General features: G+C 36.9%; 2 protein-coding genes across 2 annotated transcripts in view; both read left to right on the top strand.

Moving 5' to 3' along the window:
- Window positions 1-17,015, top strand: part of lrriq1 (leucine-rich repeats and IQ motif containing 1) — a 32,924-nt gene extending 15,909 nt beyond the window's left edge. Inside the window, exons 16-26 of the mRNA XM_060878037.1 lie at window positions 1,649-2,062; window positions 2,866-3,040; window positions 3,625-3,744; window positions 4,881-4,970; window positions 5,590-5,720; window positions 6,405-6,473; window positions 6,552-6,643; window positions 13,048-13,192; window positions 13,381-13,441; window positions 13,726-13,840; window positions 16,469-17,015. Of these exons, the coding sequence (XP_060734020.1) occupies window positions 1,649-2,062; window positions 2,866-3,040; window positions 3,625-3,744; window positions 4,881-4,970; window positions 5,590-5,720; window positions 6,405-6,473; window positions 6,552-6,643; window positions 13,048-13,192; window positions 13,381-13,441; window positions 13,726-13,840; window positions 16,469-16,608 (1,552 nt within the window). The 3' untranslated portion in view covers window positions 16,609-17,015. The remainder of the gene's footprint in view (window positions 1-1,648; window positions 2,063-2,865; window positions 3,041-3,624; window positions 3,745-4,880; window positions 4,971-5,589; window positions 5,721-6,404; window positions 6,474-6,551; window positions 6,644-13,047; window positions 13,193-13,380; window positions 13,442-13,725; window positions 13,841-16,468) is intronic.
- A 3,253-nt stretch (window positions 17,016-20,268) lies between these two features.
- Window positions 20,269-25,582, top strand: alx1 (ALX homeobox 1). Its single transcript, XM_060878711.1, has 4 exons — window positions 20,269-20,561; window positions 21,931-22,250; window positions 23,158-23,286; window positions 25,214-25,582. The coding sequence occupies exons 1-4, from the start codon at window positions 20,357-20,359 to the stop codon at window positions 25,550-25,552; spliced, it is 993 nt and encodes a 330-aa protein (XP_060734694.1). The 5' UTR covers window positions 20,269-20,356; the 3' UTR covers window positions 25,553-25,582.
- Window positions 25,583-26,033: the final 451 nt, after the last annotated feature.

Genomic DNA, 26,033 nt, shown 5'->3' with positions numbered 1-26,033 from the left:
TTTGCCTCTAAATAGCTGTGAAGACTTTTGATAGCTACCCAAATCCTTTCGCCTTGTGTTTGACATATTGCACAAAGCCTCTTTTTGGCCCCTACATGGACCACCAGAGCTAATTAACATCTGACCTGACCTGGTGTCAATCCCCAGCTCACCCCAGGGAAGGTGAAGAGTCCACCGTCTGGTGAAGTTGTAGCACTGGGTTGCTAAGCGGGCACATAGTGACCAGAAGAGTTGCACATGAAACACTGGCTCACCATTGTGTCCTTTGTACCTTTGATTAGCATCCAGACGTCTAAAATTCTCTAGCAGTAAACTCATGAATGGTGCGTTCTTCCTCAATTGTGCCTTCAGGTGTCAGTATGTAGATTGTCTATAGAAAAAGTTTGAATATTTATTTGCCTTGGAATATTTTCTATACAGGAAGTTAAATCCAGATGTCAAATTGAACTGACATTAGCATTTTTAATGATTGAATAAAATGTGTCACTTTATTATTTATTTAATGAAGAGCTGACTATGTTTCTAACATCACTTATGTTTCTGTTCATTTTATTATTATGGGATTTTTACCACAATAGGATGAATGTGAAGTCATGTGTGTATGTGTGTGTTCAGATGCCTCTGTGCCCTGTCTAAGGATTGACATAGCAGGGGTTCTGTATGGCCTGAGAGGATACAGAGAGCTCAGAGGGCAGGATTAGAAGCGGGAGAAGCAGCCGTTGCTAATAGAATAATTAGCGTGAGATTGAGATGCCTTTGTACACATTTAATCCACATCATGAAAAGTCTCATTCTATGACAGTGAGACTTTCAGCAACAGCTGTCTAAAAGTAAAAGTATGCAGTCAGATAGAATGCTGTGCATTTTTTTTTAAACATGAAATTAAAACACTTCTAAAGCTAGAGCTTTATCCATTAATAGTCTCAAAGAATTACGACGGTTCAAATGGGTGTGTAAAAAGGATATATTACTGTATTCAGCATTGTAAGCCTGAAAGATTCTTCAGAAGATTCTTGTTTTCCACACCAGTTACAGTTATAAATAAATAAATAACAACAACAACAATAACAACAAAAACGGATGTAAATTTGGGAGTTTTAACTCACTTTGAACTTCAGCCTAGAAATGCTAAAAAATAAACAGTTTAATTCTAATTATTTAATTTAACTAAAGCTTATAACAATTTATTTATTTATTTATTTATTTATTTATTTATTTATTAGGCAATTATATGGATTTAATCTAAAGTGGGCATGGCCTAAACAAAAAAAAGGTTTTTATTTAATATTTAAATAAGAATTGCATAAACAGGTACAAAAAAAGTGACTTTTTGTTGCATTCTAGCCACACATCTCGATACAGTGATAAACACCTGTAAACTCAACCAGATGCCCTCTGAAGCTTTCACAAAAAAATGAACAAGAGTCCACCTGCTATTTATATATGTATTTGCATCTGTTCAGAACACATTCTTTGTTCATTCTGAATCATTTATTCATTTTCCTTTTATGACTCACTTAGTTGCTCACTCTATTAACTCTTCTGTTTGTTTTTGTTAGGTGATGCTGTTTGTTATTGTTGAACTTGGTCTTTTCTTTATGGCAGAAGATTTAACTCGTACAATGTTGTGTGTTTATGTGTTGTACAGCTCAGCTCCATCTGCGCTACATGCTCAGCTCCTGGTTGGTAACCACACTGCTGAGCTGTTTCAGTTGGCAGAAGAGCAACGCTACGCTCATGAGTATGGGAACAGTGGTGTATGTAAGACAGCCGTGAAAGAACCTGTGGCCTCCAGCAATCTACAGGAATTATCTGACTGGAAATTATCACAGGAGCAAAGTGGTCAGGAGAGAACCCCAAATCCAGCAGAGCACAAGACTCTGAGCTGGCAAGCACCACATCTGCCCAATTTTATCCACCATTTCCAGCCCACTTCTGATGACCATAAAGCTGGTTGTGCAGATATCTGCATAAGTCCTACTCAGAAATTCAGGGAGACACAAGCAAATGAGGAAAGATACAACAAACATGGTGTCCAGACATCCAGGATGGATCTCAAAACGTATGAGTGATATGAATTTTCTCAGGATTCTTGTTTTCTATCCACACATTTATATAAAGTCATCTGCATCCTTCGCTTTTTTTTAATAGATATGTCTGGTTTAGATGCAAAGGAACACTCTTTTTTTTATTCTCAGTCCACCAAATCTGTAGCCTATTAGCATTTACCACAGAAAAGTATTTCCCATTACTGAAAAAAAGGGCAGATGATGAATTCAACCAATAAACCTTTATATAAAACATATATCTAAGTATTTCTGAATACAGTATTTGTTAATAAGGTTTTAAGTCTTTATCATTTAACTTTTCAGCTCTTCAAAAAAATTGAGCTACATTGTCAGAGAGTAGGATTGGCTTTTATTTATTTATTTACTTTATTTATTTATTTACTTACTTTATGTTCCATTGTCAAATGTGTCTTATTCTAAGGTATTTATCGTTAGTGTGTAAGAATTGTAGCCTAAAAATTCAAAATTCAAATGTAATAGACTTCTATTAAAAGTCTGTTTTAAGTAAACACTTTTTTATTATTTTCTCAGTACGGGTAACTGTGTTAAAAGTATTTTCGGTTGTAATCACATGCTCACTTCAAATGTAGTGTAGTTTATTCCTTTAGCAAAAATATTCCATCATCCATCAATCATCTCTAAATCACTCTCACATCACCTACAATATTCATCCTGTCCTTACCTCTCATCTGACTTGATAAATTCATTTGATTCGTGACTTAAGAGATATACATTTAGTCACCCATAATCTATCAGCTTTATATCATCTGTAATGACTTTCTTTGCTATTATTCAGAGTGGCAGTTATGGTGATTCAGCGCCGTTGGCGTGAACACAGACAGAAGAGACGAACGAGCCATTTAGGGCCACCTGCAAAAGCTCCTGCAAGATTAAGTCATCAAAGAGAAGTGAAATCCTGCACAACCAAGCCTGAGTGTCTTAATAAAGACTACGCTGCCACCGTCATTCAGGTACAGCTAACTTAGCGAGAAGTAAAGTTACAGTGGTTCTCAAGTGTTTCTGAGCAAGCAGACTTTGCACAGTGATTCGCTTCTTGAAAGAGTGTTTTCAATTCCTCATTTTATGAATGTAATAAAGAAAGCTGGAATAAAATTAAATCATCTTCATTACACTATTACTGCCACAAGCTTGTTTTGAATGGCGCACCAGTACTTATCGAAGCAGGCTGTTCTTTGCTCACATAAATTCTGAGACAGATTTTCTCTCATGCTCCTAATGCTTAATGAGTCCCCTAGGGATTGACAGAGTAAAAAAAAAAAAGATGAATCAAATTCCAGTGCTTTGGTGAAGTGTGAGCACTCGGATACTGATCGGCACGGTTCTGAAGTCTTCCATCCCCCAATCTGTGGGGAATATAGAGATTTAAGGGTGTCCCAGTGTTCCATTTGTCTTATACTGCTTAAGTCACCAAAAGTTCAAACAGCAGACCGCGGGGCAATTAAAGAGAGGTTAACATGTTTTATCTTCCTAATGGGATAACACACAATATTTACGTTTGCATGTGATTCATGGGCTTGTGTGTTTGCCCCTGCAGGCTGTATGGAGGGGCTACATGCTACGGAAGAGGCTGACTCATGCTCTCATGCTCACCCAGATTTCAGAGGGAGATGAGGCCTTTGAGGAGGTGGACATGGATGAATTCGTTTTTGATGAGGTAAAAGCAGAGTCATGGTGTTGTTGTCATAGCTGGGAAATCAGTACACAGATGGACGGCTTGTGCTGTGGAGCTGACGGCACCCCTAATGTGGAGGTGGGGAGCTGTCATTAGCAATTAGCTGAAGAAAAAATAAAAGTCATAATAATCAACAAGTAACGAAGACAGGAGGCGATGCTTAGCTTCTTCATGGTGTAAGATCACTCTCTGGATCTTATATCCTCAAAGCCTCGATGTTTTTGGTGTGCATAGCTTTAATCCCTGTCATGCATCCATAGCAGAGCAACAGAGCAGATGTGTATGATGTTTCTTCAACCCCAGTGAACATCTTTGGGTTGAATTGGAACTCTGACTGCACCCCAGGGCTCCACGCCAGACATCAGTGCCTCGCTAAAGCTCTTGTGGCTGAATGAGCTCAAATCCCAACAGCCACATTGCCAAATCTAGTGAAAAGCCTCCTCAGACTGGAGTTTATTATAACAGTAAAGTAGAACTAAATCTCGAAGAAGATGTTGAATATGTACATATCTGTGAGATGGTCAGGTGTCTGTAATCTTTAGAACACATATTTATAGTACATATTTTTTGAAATCTCACTTCTGTTTGGACAGAGTAATAATATGGTTCTCGAATATGGCATCACTTAAACGATATGCCATAACTACAGCATTATTAGGGCAAGCTATAATAAACATTAAAAGAAAGTTTTTATTTTCTTCTATACTGCTATAAAGTAGAATAATTCAGCTATGTTCTTCCTAGCTTAGATGCAACCTGGTATGTTAAAATATGTATAACAAATGTTCAACAAACATAAAGTTAATAATGAATCGAAAAAAATCATGATGTGCCCTTCTTGCATAAATTTAGTATGTTTGAACTGAACTTAAACTAAAACATACTTTTTTAATTTAGTAAATGCAGTTTATCAAATATTTATTTGTTATCCGTGTCATAAAGGGCTTTAATGTTTGACTCAGATAACATATGCTTTAAGATAACAAATTGCGTTGACACAATAAACAAAGTAAGCTGCACTTTGTAATCAGGACAAAAGTCTCAAAAAGATGCAGCCCCATTCTCTGAGAAATAAGGTACTATTTCAGTTCTCACAAATTTGGATGTGTTCTGAATAGGAAGCTATGGAGAAGGACTGGATTTCTCTGCATCCTGACATGTCGCCGTCTTCAGTGCTGCCATATTCAGAACAGCTTCTGCTGCCAAAGGTAACAGGCTGAGTAGCCCTCCCACTGTCTGTGAGCTGGCCCAATCCGAAAACCTCTTGGTGATTAATCATCAAATTTATTACCTCCAAAAACACCATTACGTTCTATGCTGCTTTAAACTTCCTTTGAATCAGCAGATGTCATTTTTCAACTGAACCATCTGCATCACAGTAGCTAAGCTATGAAGCAGTACAGCTGCTACAAAGGACCATTTTAATGCCTAATGTAATAATGTTAAAGCTCAGGAAAAGATGGAGCTCAAGAAATACGGTACATTAAATAAGTTAAAGGAATTTAACTGGCTGTGTAGGCAGCAGATGTTAACATCAGGATGATTTTATCTTTCTCCACTTCATGATTGTGAATTTTCTATACAAAAAAAATGAAGACACATTCCACATGCAGCTGTAAGAGCTTGAGAGTATAAAACGTAATATATAATAATGATAACCTTAATTCTGAGGAAAAGATTGTGTGTGATAAGAGTTTGAAGGATTTTTTTACCTAATGATTTGAAAGGAAAACACATTTCTGTAAAGTTGCATTCCTTTTCTTGTCTGTAAAGTAGGATGTTATAGTATCAGATCGTAAAGATTATATTAACGATATGCTTTCTCAGAAGCCTCCGCTTCATCTGCCTGAACTTCAGAAGAGTGCATGTGTGCAGCCATGGAAGCCAAGACAGGCCTGGATTAGCAGTGGTGAAGCACCAGTGTCAGAGCAGAGTCACTCACCTGATCCAAGCACCAGGTAAACACCTGCATAACAAACGTCACCACATCTAAACAGAAACTGAATTAAACATTATGTCATTTGTGTTGCTTGTGCTAGTCGGAGATGTTATAATGGATAAATTTCAATGTTTGAGAGTGACATCAAGGTACATAAGTCATTGCACTTTGGCTTTTGTTTTCACTACAAAAAAAATAATCAAAATTAATAAATAAATTTAATTGAATATTATTTGGTTATATTTGAACTTATTTATAATAAATTAATATAATATATATATATATATTTATAATAAATAAATATTCCTCCACTTATTCCATTAGATAGAATCTTCACTGCAAATCAGTACAAAGTCATTCCCACTAATCACCTTTAACCTACGAAGAAAATTTCTATTCTATAACTGGATGAATCTGCCCCATTTTACAGTGAAAGAGGACTTACAAAATGGTCTGATGAAGATGAAAATGTTGTACATCATATGCTACAGTACACTAACCTGTAGTGATTTTAGAATGATGCGTTAGATAGTTGCTCTCCACCACGATTCATCCAAACAGAAATTGAGAGATCATTTGGAAGTAGAGTTCCAGTAACTTGTAGAATCTGTACATCAAAACTAACACCTTGTGTATTGATTACTGTAAATACTTCACGTATGGACAATTTATAGATGAATTGTGTGTTTTATGTCTTTTTCAGTACACAGTCACCAGCATCCACACAAGGAAAATGTTTCTCAGAAAGATTTGAGAAAATTCTGGAAGAATGGTAAACTTATTATTAAACAAATTGTTTTATTTTTAAAGATCATCGTAAAGATCCTAAGGTGTGTTTCACTTCTATCAGGGGTATTACCAGTGGTTCCACTGCCCATCTTATGCTAAAAAGGGCTCAGAGGATGAAGCCCCGGAAGCAAAAGCATCGGAAAAAATACTTAGGTAAGCATAATACAAGCATTTATATTGGTTATGTTTGTTGTTCTGTTTATCAAGTAATAATAAAGGCATTTTAGGGAATAGACAAATGGAGAAGAGAAAATTTTGTGTGTCTTCAGTGTAGGGAAAATTTACAGCATTCGGTCCTGGGATTCAAAACTCACAGCTTCCTGATCACTAGGTCATCATCTTGACCACTGAGCTACCACTTGTAAATAATGTAAGTGGTAAGCTACCATTTACATCTTGCTGCCACTTGTAAATAAATAGCAAATAATAATTTATAATTATTGTAGCCATTTTTCATTCTTTATCTTTGTAGCTGTCATACCACTATTTTCATACATGTACTGTATGAAATGAAAACTTTTGCTGTGGAAAAATCTCACTCGGGTTGAAAAGGATTACTAAAAGTATCTGCACATATTTAGCATGGTGAACATGTGGACTGTAAATGAGCAGTTTAATGTAAAAAAAAACAATTCTCAAAACAATGTCTGTCTCTAATAAATGATTATTGTTTTCTCGTTTTGTCTCTGGTTGGTGTTACGCTAGCACGCAGGCTTTCCTTTTAGAGCAATGGAACGCAATAACAGCAAGCAGCTCTCCTTCTTTCTGTCATGTTTAATTTGCCTGAATTTCCGAGCACTTTTCCGGAATCGACTGTTCTGCACTGCTTTGTGTGCCTTAGCTTGGCTATTAATAAGAGGAGCTATAGAAGAGTCACTTGTTCTGAAGTTACTTCACGGTTCTATGAGCATGAGAAGAACCCCAGAGACAGTAGTCCTGATCCGTGCCAAGATCCCAAAGGCCTGGCCTGAAGCTGGATTTGATCAGGGTCAGAAGAGCGTGACTCTTAATGCCACAAATCCAATCATGGGCCCATGAAATGAGGGTCTGTGTGGAACTCAGAAAGTCTCTGCTCCTGTTGAAGCCATGCACTCTGCTAATTCGAAGTGATAGTGCGGTTTGGGTCCTGTGTCTGAGCATGAGCTCATTTTAACTCTGTTTCGGTCTGTCAGTCTGTGTTCTGGTCTCACAGACCCAGCAGTACATTTGGCTCTGTTCAGGAACCACAACATGCAGCCTGTGGTGATGGCGATCCAATAATCCAGACCTGAATACTGAGAGGTAATTAAAGGTAGGATCAAGACATCACAGTTCAACTGACATCACTACAACTGACCAAAAAAATAAAATCTGCAAGCTTTAAAGGACGTGATATAGCGAGTTCTCAATAGTAACATGGATAATGTTAACATTCTTTGAGGAACATGGTCTGAGTTAGAGTTCTTTGGTTCACTGGAAAACCTGGGCAAAGCTTACCTTGATTAAATTGAAGGCACATGACATGGCTGTTAATAGCCAGCCATTAAGTTGTTTGGGATGATAGAGAATAAACAAGATGATTGTATTTCAAGAGGACTTGGTTGCAGAGCCGAAGTGTGAAATCGAGTTAAGTGCAGTGGAGGTAGAACACTGAGGGGTTCCAGACTCCTCTGTGTGAGTGAGTGAGAGAGAGAGAGAGAGAGAGAGAGAGAGATTTGTCTGTAGTTCAGTGTCAATATACTAGACAGAGAGAATAGCTGTCAGTAAAAGGGGGCTATTAGATAGAGGGTAGTCATGGGGGTGGTTATCATTTAAATGGGGTAGATACTGAGATGCAAGGAATGTATTTCCTCTCATGACGAAAAAGATTTCTCACTTGCTGTTGTCTTGTCTTCTTCTTATTATTTTTTTGTTGTTGCGATTCCTCCAGCAGTCTCCTGGTGTATGTAAGCTGATCCCCATTTTCAAGTGGGTTACTTCATGTCCAGCACATCCACAAAAGAGAGCCTGGATAAAATAAACACGGGCGAGTCAGATATCTCGGAAAGAATCTGTCACGGCTTTGGGGCTAATCACCTCCAGAAGGGGGCTCAGAGCAGGGGGCTGAAATGCAAGCCGGGGAGAGCAGGGGAGCGGTGCTCGGCCCGAGGCGTGAGGGCATCCCTAGGGGCGCAGCGTCGGTGCCTTGCGCAGGTCAGAGTCAACCATGCACCCCAAAACACATCATCTAGTCAAGGAGCCCTTAAGATGTCACCCACCCCAAAGACCATTCCTCCTTCAGAGGAAAGTGAATATGTAACAGGATGGAACGGATCAGAGTTTATAAAGTTGTATACAATATTAATAAAATATAGCACATATCTGCAAAGTAGAAACTAATTATAAGAAAGACTGCAATAATATAATAACATATAACCCAAATGTATTTTTTGGCAATTTTTTAAAACAAATTAATCAGCACAATGAATTTAATTCTGTGAATGTGGGAAATATATTTAGTACATATCTATGGGGTATTGTGAAAGAAAAGTGTACAGCTGTAGCCGACAACATCCAGAGCCCTGTCCTGCCGTCACTGCTGCGTTTGCTCGTCTCTGTGGTTGGATTAAAACAGCCAGTGAAACGCTTGTTTTTTTGTGAGCATGTGCTCAGGGAATACACATAAATCCTGTGCCCAATATTCTGACCTCCTGACTCGTTATCTGCTCAATTTCACACTTCTTGTGTGGAAAACGAGGTTCCTGAAATGATTTACTCCAGAGAATTTATTGAATGATAGACCTGAGGTCTGCTGAGATAAGTTATAGCCAACGAACAGTGTAATTCATCAGGCTTGTGCTATGTAGAAAATGAATAGTTTTATTTGACTATGTAAGGTAAAGTGTTCTGCATATTGCAGTGGCTGTTTTAGGGTTTTTTTTGTTTTGTTTTTTGTTTGTTTAAATTTTTTTGAAAGCCTTCCTCGACTGCAGACATCTTGGCTTTGTATCTCGTGTTTCCTTTCCGTAGGTAACATGATTAGTGAGATGGTCATGCTGTTGTAGATAAGTATGATAGATATTCAGTGAGATCATATTCAGTACTAAGCAACTCTCATAAACAGCAAATAGTCAGGCAATGATGTATTAGTTTTGTGTTATATATATTTATTTTGTTATAGATATTTAGTATTTAGTGCATGTGAATAGGATTCATAGGCAACGTCATATCGTCATTTTTTTGTCATTCATTTCTAAAAGTTTATTCTTTGACATTTCTTTTGAAAAGACAATTTTATCGTCCTCCTAGTAATGTGTGTGTTTGTAATCATTGATCTGAACTCATGAAGTTTAGTTAGTTTTATTTAGCATTGAGTTTTTGATGACTGTTATGGATCTGCATTGTAGCCAATGATTCGTACACACTTTGAACAGCATGTCATGTTGTGTGTGTGTGTGTGTGTGTGTGTGTGTGTGTGTGTGTGTTTGTGTGTGTTGACCGCTGGTTGACCGCCTGTGGTCTGCTTTCTGGAGGTGAAGGCTTGACCTAGGGCAAATGAAAGTAGGAGACAGAACCTCACGATAAAAGACCTGACCTCCTCCTTTGAGTCTGCCAAAAGAACTCCCAAACTTTCAAAGCCCCATGGGTATAACATAGACACACACACAAACACACACACACACTTGCACTCATATATGCACACAGGCATGTATTACATCCTTTAAGCACAAGAGGCCATTTCATGTTTTGTGTGTGTGTGTGTGTGTGTGTGTGTGTGTGTGTGTGTTTGTGTGTGTATGTGGTTGCTTGCTGTCCCATGGCTTCATTGTGGTCAGATAGATCTGCCATCTCCAAACCTGAATTCCACTTGAATGAGCTAGTCACAAAAATGCTCCAAAATTTAGTTATCATACAAGTGAGCATGTCTTCAGTCTTATAATCGAAATCACTCCATCACTCCACTCACTTTTAGACAGTTAACAGTTAGAGCTGACCATGTCATTTAACTATATTTTACATATTACCATTTTAATATTTTCTTTTTCTTTTTAAATGCATTAAAGCTTAGTAATGATTTCCTTCACCGGGAAAACATACAACAAAAGCACAGTAATTAGAACCATGATTGCAGAACTTTTATTTCCCTTGTAAGTCTGTAAACTATGTTTGACCTTCTGTCTGTGTTCCGGGGCGGACAGGGTGGCCTCAGGTACGCTGCCCACTGCTCTTTGACGGCTTAACATGCAGGAGGCTGAAAGAGATGATTCTCTGATATGGTGACAGGTCAGCTTCGTTGCTGCCATACTCAGCTCAGTATTACCTAATGTGCTTAAGAGCCCTGCTTAACAGGCGTAACTCCTGCGGCCTCTGAATGTCCTGAGGCTGCGTAGATCAGGGGCCATGCTGGAACCCGAGGGGGTCTCATTTCTGCTCAGGCCCAACGTTATAGCCAAACTCTTCATGAATATTTGTTTTAAATTGCAGTTATTAGTTTTAGCCAGTACACATAATAACCAAGGTTGTAGACCTTCGAATAATTTTTATTAAAGATTTCAAATTAAAACTTTTCATTTTAAAAGTTGTATTTCATGATTTTGGAATTTCACTTACTATGCAGAATAAGGTGAGGCATTTCTACATTTAGAAATGATGCTTTTGCTTAAATCGGTTTTCAGATTTTGAATAAATTGCAGCTTTTTAAAACATTACATTTTTGAACATTTCTCAATATATTTTTTTTCTAGAATAATACAATAATACTAATGCCATAATACCAAAATTAATACAGAGTTTTTCGATGACCTGCATTCATGAAATTTTCCAGCTTAATTCCTGTCGCTATTAAGAAGATATTACAGAAATCCTTGAAATGTTGGTAAATTTTCAATTTACTTATTTATTTATTCACCTCTTTAGAGGTGGACATAATGTTTTATTGAAATGTTTCATTTCATCAATAATCATTAAATATATAATTTATACATTATATTTCTAGCATTTTTTCAAGTCAAGTTAAGAAGCTTTTATTGTCATTTCAACCATATATAGCTGTTGCAGTACACAGTGAAATGAGACAACGTTTCTCCAGGACCACGGTGCTACATAAAATAAAGACAAAGATAAGGTGCAAACAGTGCAGGACAAGACAAAAAGACAGAAAAACAGTGAAGGACAAAAGGGCAAACAAAAAAATACAAGACATCACACAAAAGACAATACGCAAAAAAGACAATAAACAAAACCAGTGCCGACCAGTGTAAATACTGTATATTCAATCAATATTGCGTGCACAGAAATACTGGAATGAACACAGTATTATAGCAGCAGTTGCATGAGGTAATGTAAAGTATTGTGCAAAACAGCAATCAACTGAAATTTAAGACAGCATGTGCAAAGAGCTTTTTTTGCCCCACACATTATCCACAGTTTTTTCTACGTTGTATTATGTAAATTTATGCATGTTTAAATTCACCTTTGCATAAATAAATGTATTTTATTTAATTCTGTAACCATTTCATTAGGAAAGTGTAGCTTTTTGGAAATGTGCAATAAGCAGTACAGAGTATGTGCAACATTAATTACAACATATTAACATTTCTATTTTTCTTGATTTGAAGTTTGAACTTCATTTGGTTTTTTTCATTGACATTCTCACTAGAATGCAGTGTAGTATCAAGACATATTGGACTATCAAGACATATTGACATTTTTATTATCTATTTATCTATAATCTTTGAAGAAGCTATAAATTTCTAACTCTATTAGCTATCTGAGTAGTCTAAATGTTTCCCCTTTGGACAATTTGTGACTTTTCAACACCATTAAGTGCTACCTATTTCCTCCATTTGAACTCTACGTGAGAAGTTAATCACTTGACATTTTTAGTGGATTTCCAATTAACCCATGACGACTGTACCCCATAAACCCCGGCTGCACTTTACATCTTGGCAAAACCATGAGAAGGATTTAAATAAGTGTCTCATTAGTTCCAGCACTTGGCTGTCAGAAGTTGTTATCAATTCACACTCCTCCCCGGTTGCGCCGCTCTCCACTGAGAGTTTGTGTTTTTGCTTTGAGTTACAGCGTTCTGGTGTCGCGCTTCGACACTGACTGTAAATCATGTGCTTGCTTCCTCTCTGGATGTTCAGGGTAAATTAATATCACTGCTCAGCAGGTTTAAAAAGAAACCACAAAACCTACTGAAAGCAAACCTCTTTATTTGCCTGAGTGAGCCACCGATGAAGCGTTAGTAATTACCCCGTAAAGCTTTCCAAAACAAATGGCCTCGTAAGCTTGAGTGTAAACAGGCCATGCTGCTTGCACTTATCTCTCAAGGCTTGATAAACTCGACATTGCTAACTGTCTGTCAAACATTCAATTTTTCTTCTAGAGTTTGAATAAAACATAATTGTCCACCCTCACTTGTATTGGCTGTTTATCTATCATTCATTCTCTGGGAATATTGTATGATTTTTGTTTTTCATGCCCTTCATAAAACTCTGTGGTAACTCCAGAGCCGATGGGGCCCGAGGTCCGTGCATGACAAAAACAAATTATTCTTATTTGAGACTGACTTTGATGTTTGATGTCAAGTGTAGCTGGCAGAGGAGATGTGAGTGCTCAGGAGGCAGTCAGAGGAGAGCCAGAGCAGACATACAAGCACACACAGACACGCCACAGAACCTACCAGTGGCTCCAAACCCAAGCCATGCCAAGCCGGGAAAGCTCTGCCCCCTCTGTGAGGTGAGTCTGTTCTGCATGATGAGAACTTTGTGATCTACAACTGATGGAATAATCCGTAATCTGATTACGATTTACACAGGACAGCATGATTTTATGTTTAAAATTGAATTTGCTTTAAGGTAAATTTTTGTATAAGCACCATAATTGGTTAAAGTACTAGTCCGGTAACTTTACCTGTACGTTTCTAGTGATCATTTCCTCCCGGAGATTGACCCTAAAATTCTGAATGGTGGAAAGGTTCAGCTTGTGGTAAGGACCTTCATTTACCATCAGAAAATCAGAATGATTCTGGGACGCTATACCTTATGTACAGTGACTCATACAAAAATGCATTGAGTAGGTTTAATTATTATGGTAATATCTTTTGCTGAGATGTGTGTGTGTGTGTGTGTGTGTATGTGTGTGTGTATGTGTGTGTGTATGTGTGTGTGTATGTGTGTGTGTGTGTGTGTGTGTGTGTGTGTGTGTGTGTGTGTGTGTGTGTGTGTGTGTGTGTGTGTGTGTGTGTGTGAATGTGTATGTTGGATATTCAGGCTTCTACAGACTACAGAGGGACTCCAGATTCAGCTGTGACGATTGACAACGCTGGTTTCTCTTCACCTCAAAACCACCCGGTTCTCACTCAAATACACTCGGCTGGACATGCAAGTGGGTCTCAAATTTTAGACATTATTAATGATCCAAAATGAACTAACTCAAATAAACTAAAAAGGGATCATCTGTATGTATTTGAGTAAAACACATTGGTGTCGTTGGCTCATATACATTTGTCATATGCTGGATGCAAATATGTCTGTTTAATTTATGATTTAGCAGTAAATGGAAAAATATTATTAGATGTAGGCTTCATGTAATGATGTATATTTTAATAATAATGGGCACCAATAACCCCCTGAGGAATCAGGTGAATGGATTTAAAGCATTAAGTAGCATTAGAAAATACTCATGTATTAGTATAGCATACAGTAGTATAGTATTCTGTGTGTGTGTGTGTGTAAGTGAAGGGCTAAGCTGGAGCAGGAGATATCATGGTCAGTCAGGTGATGGTCAGGCCGATGTGTCTCTGCTCTCCTTCAAATTCTCCCTGAATAAGTGGCATCTCTGTCATATAGACTTTAGATTAGTCTGCTAATTGACAAGGGTTTTACTCCGGGACACAAGCAGCACTCAGCACATTTAACACAGTGATCCACAGAGCTGAAGGCACAGCACTGTTGTGTCTAACTAAGCTAAATTAGATTTTGGAAATGAAATCCACGAGGGTGTGCACAACTACACTTGTTTTTTTGTCACATATGTACACAAGAATGTTGATGAGAAAATGAGTTTGAAATATAACCCTTTATTCAGAACATGCAACACTGACTATGATCCAAATAGCTATATAATGTAAAGGATACTATTAAACTAAATAGTGCTTCTAAAAGGTCACAATATGATTTTTCTTTTTCATTCTTTTTTTTTTTCTCTCACAGTAATTTTGTGTTTCCTGTAATTTCCACTGTATTGTGAACCCCTGTAAAAAAAAATAGATAGAATAAAATATGGAGATTTATTGCCATTGCTTAGTACACATTGGATAAGTCATTAGTGAGTAACAACTAAAGTGCTTTCTGAAATGTAAAGGAAACGTCTGTAATCTTGAGGATGGAGTTTTATTTGTGATACAGTAGAGTTACAGGACTGCTGACAGCTTTGCGGGTACAGATAGATGAATTGTGGACTGTGTGTGAGCAAAAACATTCGATTATTAAAATATGAGCAAGAAAACTACTTAGAGGGAATGGAAAACTGTTGTGCGGGAATGCAAATATTAATGCAAGGGAATGTTGAATAATTTTAAAAATCTAAAATAATTTCATGCTGACCCTTAGCCAATAACATTACACAAAATACATTCAGTAGACTCACACATTCTGGACAATATACAACATACCCCCATTGAACTACAAGATAAACAGCACAGCTCCTTTAGCTGATGACTCATTCAGCTCTGTGAGACCCGATCTATCTAAATGTCTGTCTGTCTGTCTGTCTTTTTCTCTGTCTGTCTAACTTTTTACCTATCAATAGTTTCCTCTCAATTATACAGATACTTAAATACTTAAAATAGTAATTACATTAATTCTAAATACTTAAAATAGTAATTTTGTTTCCTCAATGTAAAATCTTCTGAACAATGTGTCTGTTAGCTTGCAGAACCCAGATATCACAGATATTATTAGACATAATATATATATATATATATATATATATATATATTATACACACAGACACACATTTTTTGCTATACGAGGTAAGAAAAATATAGACTGACAGACTTTTTGTGAATGCTTGTCTATATATAAATATATGCACATATAGGATGGGTAGACAGACTGACCCACATTTCCAACCTGTTTTATTTTAACCGTGGCCCACCTACCAAGTTGAATAGCCCTTTTCTATAACATTCATGCCGCACATTACCCACCACACATTTAGTAAAATTACAAATATTTTCTTTCCTCTGCTGGAGGAAATATCCTGAGGTTCGTATTTAACATCTCGATTATGTCCCTTCCCAAAGCTAATGCAAGCAAAATGATTGCATACATTGCAGTTGAGCATGTGTGACAAGACAACTATTTTTCTTTTAAAGGAAATCCTGCTTTAATGTGCAAAAGTTGAAATCTTCTTTTCACACACACACACACACACACACACACACACACACACACACACACACACACACACACACACACACACACACACACATATATACACTAAAAATAAATAAAATAATGCTCAGCATTATTTGCTCATATAAGGTAAAGTCAGTTGATGACAATTAGTGCTGTATCCTCATTAGAGTTTGTAGAAGTGTGTTGAGTTATGTGTCTATGTGCTGCATTACCTGCAGTCTGAACATGTCCCTACTCCATCCTTACTGGTGTGGTACACGTGGAACACATCAACCACAGAAAAGAGCTTGCTTTGTTCCCTGTGTTTAAAAAATACTGCATTAAACACATACACCCAGAGTGATGGAAACAGCTCTGACATGCTCTGTAGCTGGCAGCCCAGGGGCCTGACGCTCAGTCTGCAGAGAGCTGTAGATCTGCACTATGACACTGTGGGCATGGAGGTCTTGGCAAGACTGTGGCAAGGGTGCATTAACACATTAGTGCCTTTGGAGCAAGAGCTTTTGATTTATGTTTTTGCCATTCAGTGCAGAGCATTATTTCAGGTTCCAGCTGGCGGTGTTGTGTGACAAATCTGATTCTGTTTTTACAGAAAAAGATGTGCCGTCTCCTCAAAGAGTTACCTTGGCTCCATCTCGAAAGGAGAGAATGTCATTCCGAGACAATCCAGTGCAGCTGAGTGGAGGCTGGGGAGGAGGCAAGAAGCGATATAAAGCAAACAAGTTTAAATAACCTTACTACAATATATAGACAATATTTTTTCCAATGCCTTGTACATTTATTTACTTATGTAGGTGTATACATATTCTGTGGACGATGAAGGTGTGTTTTTAAGCTTACACGCTTATGCTCTTTAAACCCCAATTAGTCCTAATAAAGTCTTATGATGCTCAAACAATCTCCCCCTAAATTCCCTGCAGCTTCTGTTTCACTAAAATTCAGCTTCTTCCGCTGTAAATTAATTAGAAGCAATGGATGAGGTATAACCCAAATATCTGCAGGCAATCCCAGGATGTGTGTTGTTCTCAAATATCAGTGACCATAGCAAACCATGGAATTGTGTAGAAACCATTTTTGAATGACATGCTTAATATGCGAACAACAGCAGACAATACTAAGCAGCGCATTGTCTAAACCAGTTGGGAATTCCTGCATTATTTAAACATTATTTATACTGTTGATGTTGCAAATAAAAATCAGTTGGTAGCTGTAATTCCCGAAATGCATTTATTTATTAATGAAAACCAATAAAAAACATTTGCACAAATCTCTACTCTGAAAACTAAAGTTATTACTGAAAATAAATCACTCTGGAGTATTTTTGACATTTTGTCAGACATATATAATCAAGTGTATGCATTACCATAGTGATAAGTCTTGTATTTAGTCTTTTGTTTATTTCACAGTGTTAATTTTCAGTCAAAAATCAGTAAGTGCCTAAACACAGTGATTTAAGCAGGCACTGTCTGGACAGCAGCCCATACCTGATAAGATAATTCATGTAAAAACAAACAGCCTTTAGTAGAGAAGTAGGGTATTGCATTAGTGCACAGCATGTATGATATTTATGTTCTTCCCTCCACTTTCATGTGCATTACTTATGTTTTGCCTTTTTGGTCAAATAGAGTTTTGGCTATGTGTCAGATTTCTGCACACACTGTGCTAAACAACTGGCCACCTATTACACTTCTACCTCCAGTACAGGAGAAGATTTATGTACTGATGCATACTGCTTTATACACATACACTGTGTTCAAATGAACAATCATTGGTAAATATACTCCATTCCTTTGATAGCTGACTTCTTTCTTCATGTTCTAAAAATGAAGAATGCTTGATATTCATTTAGGTTCACTAAAGTGAGATTGCTATCTTTGTATGGTTCTGAAAGTTCATGACAGCACAGCCTTTGAGGTGAACAGTATACATTTCCATTTGCCCTCATGAAAAAACCCTATTATATAAGATTGGCAGTCTAGGCTAACCCCTGTCACTGCAGAATGAGTCACATTACTCCCTGTTCAAGGCCAGCATGAGGGCCAAAACCAAGAGATCTAATCCTTACAATTACTAGAGACAGCAGTGTGTACAGGTTGAAAGAAGATTCAGAAGAGAGCTTTAAAGTAATAAAATCCTCTGTAGCTTTGTTTTCCTTTATAATGGCTTCCATTCATATTTCATTATCCAAAAACACATTACAGGAGAAATAAAAAATGTAAAGAGTTTTTCTTCTATTATATACTGTATGAGGCGTGTTGACAGGAAATGTGTTGCAATGCATGCGCTCGTGGCTGGCCATGTATATGCAGCTGCTCTGTATAGTTTATTATTGTTTTAATTAGGCCTTCTTAAGCGACTGGAAGAGTGTGTATACAAACCTGAGTGATACTATTACCAAGATCCCCAGCTTATCCAGCATTAGAGTACAAACCACTGTAAACAGTTCTGTTCTGAGTTTCAATACATCAGCAGAATATAATGGATGGCTGGACTCAGGAAGCTCTGTAACTGGCATATGTAGGTTTCTATACACACATATACATACATACAGTACACACACATACATACATACATACATACATACAGAGAGAGGTATTATTATTATTATTATTATTATTATTATTATTACTTTACTAAACTAAACTTAAAATAAATTGAATGTCAATTTAGCTCAACAATATTTTTATTGCAACAAATAACATTATTTCTGGTACATTCATAGTTAGTTAACTTTGTAACATTTAAACTGAACTAAATAAAACTAAATGCCATTTCTCGTTCTGATATTAAAGATGTGCACTAAATACATAACAAATAAAAATAAAAATGAAAATATATTTTTGTCAAATGAACTTGAGAGACTGCTTACATATAACAGAAAACTGAATATATTTATTAACATCAACTTTGGTAAAATCTAAAATTATTCTGTCGAAATTAACCTTCAGTCACCAATGTGGCCGGTCAAAAAAAAACCCACACGCACCTCCACGAACCTCTGGCGTTTTCTCCGCAGCATGAGTCCTAACGCCACATCAGAAAGCTCCCTGCTACTTAAGAGCGTGCTATTTATTTTGCTTTGCAGTGGACTGGCACCCTGTCAGCTTTGGCTTTGTTCAGTGGATATGACTGGAGTTGCAGGTGGTACGATTTACCGCTAAATGAGAAAGAGCTTCTCGACGTGTGATCTCTTTTATAAAAGCTGCTTTTAGGGAATACGCGCTATCAGATATCAGTGTTCCAGGGTCACATCCCTGGCGCTCAGGTGCTTTTGCACGGCAGGCCACTAGGACCCAGTGTGCACCCAGAATTTACACAGCAAAATGTATAAATTAAACACATTTCACATGTCAACATTATATTACAGAAACCTATAAGAAAAAAAAAATCCTGTGGCATTATTTAGTTCAATGTGCACTATATATACTCTATACAAGTAGCTCTCTGTAGATTGTATAGTACTCTATACACAGTACTCTATAATATTTATAAGAATATAATAATGTATAACTGATCAATAACATATAGTGGCTCGCACATTGTCTTAGGTTAAGACTTGATACCTCCTTTGTTTTTACTTTAATCTCAAGGTAGCGCAATGGGGCTTGAACCTTTCGTGTACACTGTGGTCATTTTATACTGATAACGGTGTGTGCTTCAAAATAATCACACCGATACAAGTAAGTATATCGATAAAAAAATATATATTACTAAGTCATAATCTTTCTTGTGCGTAAAAAGGAACTGTTCCAAAAAACATAAAGAACACAAGTAACAAACAAACAATAGGAAATAATGTGTATAACAACAGCCACGCTTGCAATAATAATAATAATAATAATAATAATAATAATAATAATAATAATAATAATAATAATAATAATAAGAAGAAGAAGAAGAAGAAGAAGAAGAAGAAAGTGGAATATTTATTATCAGAAATATTATTTTATAATTGATCTATTTTGCGTATTTTAATAACAATTATAACATAAAGAATAATAGGCATTTTTTTTAGTTTTTGTTTTTACAGAATCTGTTAGAGTTTGTTGTGCGAAAACAGGCTATTTAATTCAGTCTTATTTTATTTAGTCCATAATTGCTAAGCATGTTTACGCCAATCCACTGGATACATATATTGAGTTTAAAGCACTATCCCTTTTACTCAAAAGCTTCGCCAGTCAGTAAACACTCCAGATGTCTAAACACACGATGAGCAGGTTAAGTCTAATTGTAACTGCTTTAAAGTGTCCTAAGTCTTGCTTGCATGCATGTGGGTCATGGGTGGAGTTTCGAGTTCTCCATATTCAAATACTGTGGAGCTCCTTCTGCTCTGCCTTATAAAGAGACACTGAGCTTCTCGGTGACTTTAAACAAGACAAATTAACGGTCAGAGCAAACCACTGGCTTCCAGTCGTGTTTACTGTTGCTTAAAGTTCTTTAGTGCACTTTTTTGCGCCTCACAGCTGAAAGCCAGCGGACCATGATGGACTACATGACGGACAAGTTTCCGCTGAAGTGTGAAGCTGGGAAGGGGACAGACTTTTACCTGGAGCCGCTCATGGAGCCCTTAGAGAGCATGCAGTACTACAGCAAGAGCTCCAGCAAGAGCGGTCACCATTACGCACTGCAGAACACAGAGCACCACAGCATTCTGGACAGATCTTCTCCTGCTGACAACCAAACCTGTGAGTTAGCATGTTTTAGCCTTTATACAGAGAGCACCTAGTTTTATGCTGTTTTATTACACCATTAGGGCCTTTTAGAGACTTTTATAAGTAGTGAATGTCACGCAGCTGATGGTACACCTTAATATTTATCATTTTTTAAACAGAAAATACAAACAAGCATTTTATATATAGGCCTACAGTTGATTTGTAGAAACAGACCTACACTAAAAACATCAATTCTCTGAGTTGAGTTTTCCTTAAAATTTACTCCAGGAAACAAAGCTTCTTTATTAAATAATCCTAATTTCATACTTAGAAATAAATGTATGGTGTGTGAGAATATCTTTTACCTGAAAACCTTTAAATAATTTAAGCTACATAATTGTACCTTAGTAATAGATACATACCGAAGGTAAAAAAGTGATAACTGAAAATACAAGTTAGGTTCTTTATTTCTGAAAGTGTTAGAATTTTATTTTAGATTGAAATATACACAAAAGATGAATAATTGTCCTGCTTTCTTGGCTGCACTTGCAAAATGGGTTTAACACCTCCTGATTAATCATTGATTAACAATAATCTTGTGGTGTGTGTGTGTGTGTGTGTGTGTGTTTGCGTGCGCGCGCGCGCGCTCGCATTTCTTATAGTTTAGCCAATTGTGCTCTTAAATAATTTCGTTTAAACTGAAATTTATTGACTGCAATTCCCCAAAGACGGAATTTTATTTATTTATTTATTTATTTATTTATTTATAAATATATATTTTTAATATTCAATAGTTACACAAAGTATGCCATATATATGTACATCTGTACAGACCTAGTTTTGTATGGCATAAAAAAAGCATTCATTGTTGTATACATGCCTTTTTATAAATAAATAAATAAATAAATAAATAAATAAATAAATAAATAAATAAATAGGAATTCAATTTACGTATGTTAATAACACAGAGACGGTCTGTTCATCATTCATCATCCAACATTTGTACGCCCAAATCATCATTATAACATAGGACTTTATATAGGCTAAAAACTATTTTTTTTATGATGTACTTATGTACTGTTTAATATGCCTACGTTTGATTATGAGGCTTACTAATTAATGTTTTAATGTTTAGTGAATTTTCGACCTCCATGCAATCTAGGTTACTTAGAGATATTTATAATGTTCCTTAAATTAGAAAAATATTAGTAAGTTTAATAGCTTACCTTTTACTGTTAAAGTGTATTAACTAGGAGTCAAAGCTTCTTTTAATCTACAGATAGATAGATTGTTGGATGTTTGTTAGTTTAGTAGTTTATAGATAGCGTACATCATGAAAAGCCGTGATCATTTTTATAAAGGCTTTCTAAATGACTGAATATGCTGTATTTCTCTACTACAGCAGTGGCAGCAGCTCCTCATTACTGCAGCACGAAGGCGGATGACGGCGGCGGACACGCGGAGCTCTCGGGGCCGCTGGATGAGCGCTGCGGTGTGAGGACATCACCGGGAGCAACAGCACGGGACAAATCCGACTTAGACGATATTGGTGAAAAGTGTGACAGCAACGTATCCAGCAGCAAGAAGAGACGCCACCGGACCACGTTTACGAGCGCCCAGCTCGAGGAGTTAGAGAAAGTCTTCCAAAAAACGCATTATCCAGATGTGTACGTCAGGGAACAGCTGGCGATGCGCACAGAGCTCACCGAGGCCAGAGTGCAGGTACTGCAAATAGGTTAAGTGTGCGCTGAAACCTCATGCATGAATGCTTTGCTGTATAATTATATATACTTATTTTTTTTTTATAAATCACAATTAAAACAACTTTGTCTAAAGTACCGTGACAAACCTTACCTTCAGTTAACGCTGTCTGCAATTTGTGCAAAACTGTGCACACCCTTAACACAAAATAGTTTTTTTATTATTACAAATTTTAAAAAGTCAGATCGAAAGAAATTTCCATTTCTCTTCATGAATATCATATAAGCAAAAATCTTTTCCAATAACTTAGAACTTGCATATAGAACTGCTTTCAACCTGTTTTGCATCCTTGGTTTGGAATTCTCTGAGCTGTAATTCACTCCAGATTCACTTTTTTCTACATTTATATCGTTTCTAACCACAGGACAATATTTGCCTGTTCTTCATGACCTGTCTGCTCGAATAAAAACAATGCACTTTTTATCTCATGCCTGGAGGCAGTTTTTTCCATCCAAAAAAAAACCTAATTTCAATCTCTTCTAGGTTTTTGATTATTGCCTTGCATGATAGACAAATGTTTAATTGCAACACTCTTTGTAGATATGCTGTAAAATTGCAGGTAAAATATAGATGTTAATGGATGTAAAACTTTAAATCCAGACTCCAGAAATGGTGCACACAATGTCCACTCCTGAAAAAAACTAGGAAATAATGGCATGCTTACATATTAAAGTTTAAAATGTGCATGTTTAAAAATGTAAAGTTGATCTATAGTTTTAGCAGAAATATTAATATTGATCTATTTATAAAAGGCAGATGTAGTAATGAAAAGTTGTAATGAATAGCATTTAATGCACATGTGCAAAATCATGATTATATTCTACATGCCTAAATAACTATCTGTTCATTGTGTGTGTTTTTTCTGAAGGTGTGGTTTCAGAACAGAAGGGCGAAGTGGAGAAAGAGAGAGCGTTATGGACAGATGCAGCAGGCTAAAAGTCATTTCTCAGCCACGTATGACATTTCAGTTCTGCCCAGAACAGACAGCTACTCACAGGCAAGTCTAGCTGTTTATTCAATTACTTACACATTCATTTATAACAGATAGCCTGTACCTTTTCATCAATGTGTAAAACACTGCATTGTTATTGATGCTACAGATTTAACAGGGAATTTTCCTGAAGTCTTAACTTCTCATAGAATAAGCTGCATCTGAGTGCATGAGATGGGGGGCACGGTGGCTTAGTGGTTAGCACGTTCGCCTCACACCTCCAGGGTTGGGGGTTCGATTCCCACCTCCGCCTTGTGTGTGGAGTTTGCATGTTCTCCCTGTGCCTCGTGGGTTTCCTCCGGGTACTCCAGTTTGTCCAAAGACATGCATGGTAGGTTGATTGGCATCTCTGGAAAATTGTCCGTAGTGTGTGATTGCGTGAGTGAATGAGAGTGTGTGTGCCCTGCGATGGGTTGGCACTCCGTCCAGGGTGTATCCTGCCTTGATGCCCGATGACGTCTGAGATAGGCACCGGCTCCCCGTGACCCGTGGTAGTTCGGATAAGCGGTAGAAAATGAGTGAGTGAGTGAGTGCATGAGGGTTATTTTTATATTCTCAAAATGTATGTTCTGTTTTAAACAATACATTTATTTAAAGCTTATTCTTTACTGACTGGGTAGCAGCTTTACTTTTGCTGAGATGTTTTTATAGCCACATATTCTGAAGTTTCTGGTGTAAGAGACGTCTGTTTCTGCTTCTACTATGAGTATCTAGACCACAATGTATTTCTAGTATTTTAGGGCATTTTGACTTTGGCTGTATAAATCTCTATCAAGGCGCCCGAGAGAACGAATTGAAAGTATGGACCCTCAGATAGACCAAACAGCAGCCAGCAATTAACACGAAACCAATAACAACAAAGCACCTGCACCTAATGCACAGACTCCTTGTCCTTTGCATCGCGGTTATCTGTATGTAAATCTTAAATATAGGTTAAAATGTATTTAAAAATCTGTTTTGAATATAACAATGAATTATTAACATTAGATTAATTGTGAAATTTTTGCAAATTTTTGCAAATTAAAAATACACTCTCTCACTCACTCATTTTCTACCGCTTATCCGCACTACCTCTGGTCACGGGGAGCCTGTGCCTATCTCAGGCGTCATCGGGCATCAAGGCAGGATAATTATAAATACAAAACTAGTTAAATTATAGCATTAGAAAAATGCTGAAAATTTGAGAAAATAATCCTGAAAAAAAAAAAACATAATGTAGTTTCATTATTCATAATAACACTCTGGTGTTTATAACGATTTATAATCACACCCTCCAGTGTCACCCAAATGAGGATGAGGTTCCGAGTTTTTCCTTGCCACAGTCACCTCAGTCACCTCAGGTTTGCTCATTGGGGAAAAACACAAACTCATTTAAATATGTATAATATTCATTTTGAACGTTCGCATAATATTAACCTTTGTATTATAATTCTTATGTCCTGTAAAGCTGCTTTGAGATAATGTTCATTGATAAAAGCGCTATAAAAATTTGATTGAATGAATTGAATAATGAAGTAAATGCTGCTACTGTTTACTAATTAATTTCTGTTTATTGTGTTTATGATTGACCCTCTCTCCTGAACAGGCTCGATCTGTAACTGCTTGTTGTATTCACTCAAGGCACAGTGTTTTCTTTATGAATAGCTTATGATATGCTGTATCCTGTATAATAATTTATGTGTTTCCCAGATGTTACTTGAATAGATTCTAAGAAAATATAGTGTCACTCAAAATTTTATGAGCATTCGTATTATATTTTGCGTTCAACTTCAAGAACGTTAAATAAGATTAAGTTCAACTTATCTAAGATTAAGTAAATAGAAATGTATGATTGCTTTTTATTTTATAAGAAAAAAGTCATTTCTTGCTGCACAGGCTAAAAGAGATATGAATATGAAAGTTTTTTGACAAATACTTTTTTCACTCCAAACAGATATCCAATAATTTGTGGCCAGCTCCAAGCCCTGGTGGCTCAGTGGTTTCTTCCTGCATGCTCCCGCGTGGTTCTCCACCTTGTGTACCATCTCCATATCCCCACTCACCACGAGCCCCTGAACACAATTACATTGGCTTCCCCAACCACCAGCAGAATCAGTTCGGAGTCAATCCCGTCTCCCTCAACAACTTCTTCACTGATTCGCTTTTAGCCCCGACGCCAAACGGGCACGCGGCCTTTGAGAGCAAACCTGAGTTTGAGAGGCGCTCATCAAGCATCGCTGTCCTCAGGATGAAGGCCAAAGAGCACACAGCCAACATCTCATGGGCTATGTGATCATGGGCTCAGACTCTTATTATAAACAGTATTCAATCATTTTAATGTATTGATAAAGACACAGAAGTGGACATTTATTTTTACTAAGAAGGACTCCCTACTATTTGAATTGATCACTGACTGAAAAGGTTTCATTGAGGAGCTTTATTTTGAGCCAGCATCACTTTTCAGTCTTACTTCATAACTTAATAATGATTCAAAACTTTACTTGATTTACCTATTACAGTATGTGTAAATGAATGTCTTATGAATATGTTGCAATAGTGTGCCTTATTATGTATGACGCACTTACAGTGTGAAAGCAGTAACACAGGGAGCTTTAAGAGCTTAAATACATTCTGTACTCAGGACTCGGAGTGAATGTGATGTCCGTGATATCTTACACAAGTATTGACCATGTGTCTTGAAACAAAGCTGTGTACAACTCATAAATGTAGCTGGCTCTGCCACAATCATCCACAATCAGAGGGGCACTTTGCAC

This window comes from Tachysurus vachellii, chromosome 9, assembly GCF_030014155.1.
Source record: "Tachysurus vachellii isolate PV-2020 chromosome 9, HZAU_Pvac_v1, whole genome shotgun sequence".
In the NCBI taxonomy this organism is placed as follows: domain Eukaryota; kingdom Metazoa; phylum Chordata; class Actinopteri; order Siluriformes; family Bagridae; genus Tachysurus; species Tachysurus vachellii.
This window is presented reverse-complemented; position numbering and strand designations above follow the sequence as displayed.

Excerpts from the sequence above, each read along its gene's own strand:
- alx1 (XM_060878711.1), top strand. The coding sequence starts at position 20,357 with ATGATGGACTACATGACGGACAAGTTTCCGCTGAAGTGTGAAGCTGGG. Across the intron at positions 20,562-21,930 it reads TCCTGCTGACAACCAAACCT|CAGTGGCAGCAGCTCCTCAT; the intron begins GTGAGTTAGCAT and ends TCTCTACTACAG. Across the intron at positions 22,251-23,157 it reads TCACCGAGGCCAGAGTGCAG|GTGTGGTTTCAGAACAGAAG; the intron begins GTACTGCAAATA and ends TTTTTTCTGAAG.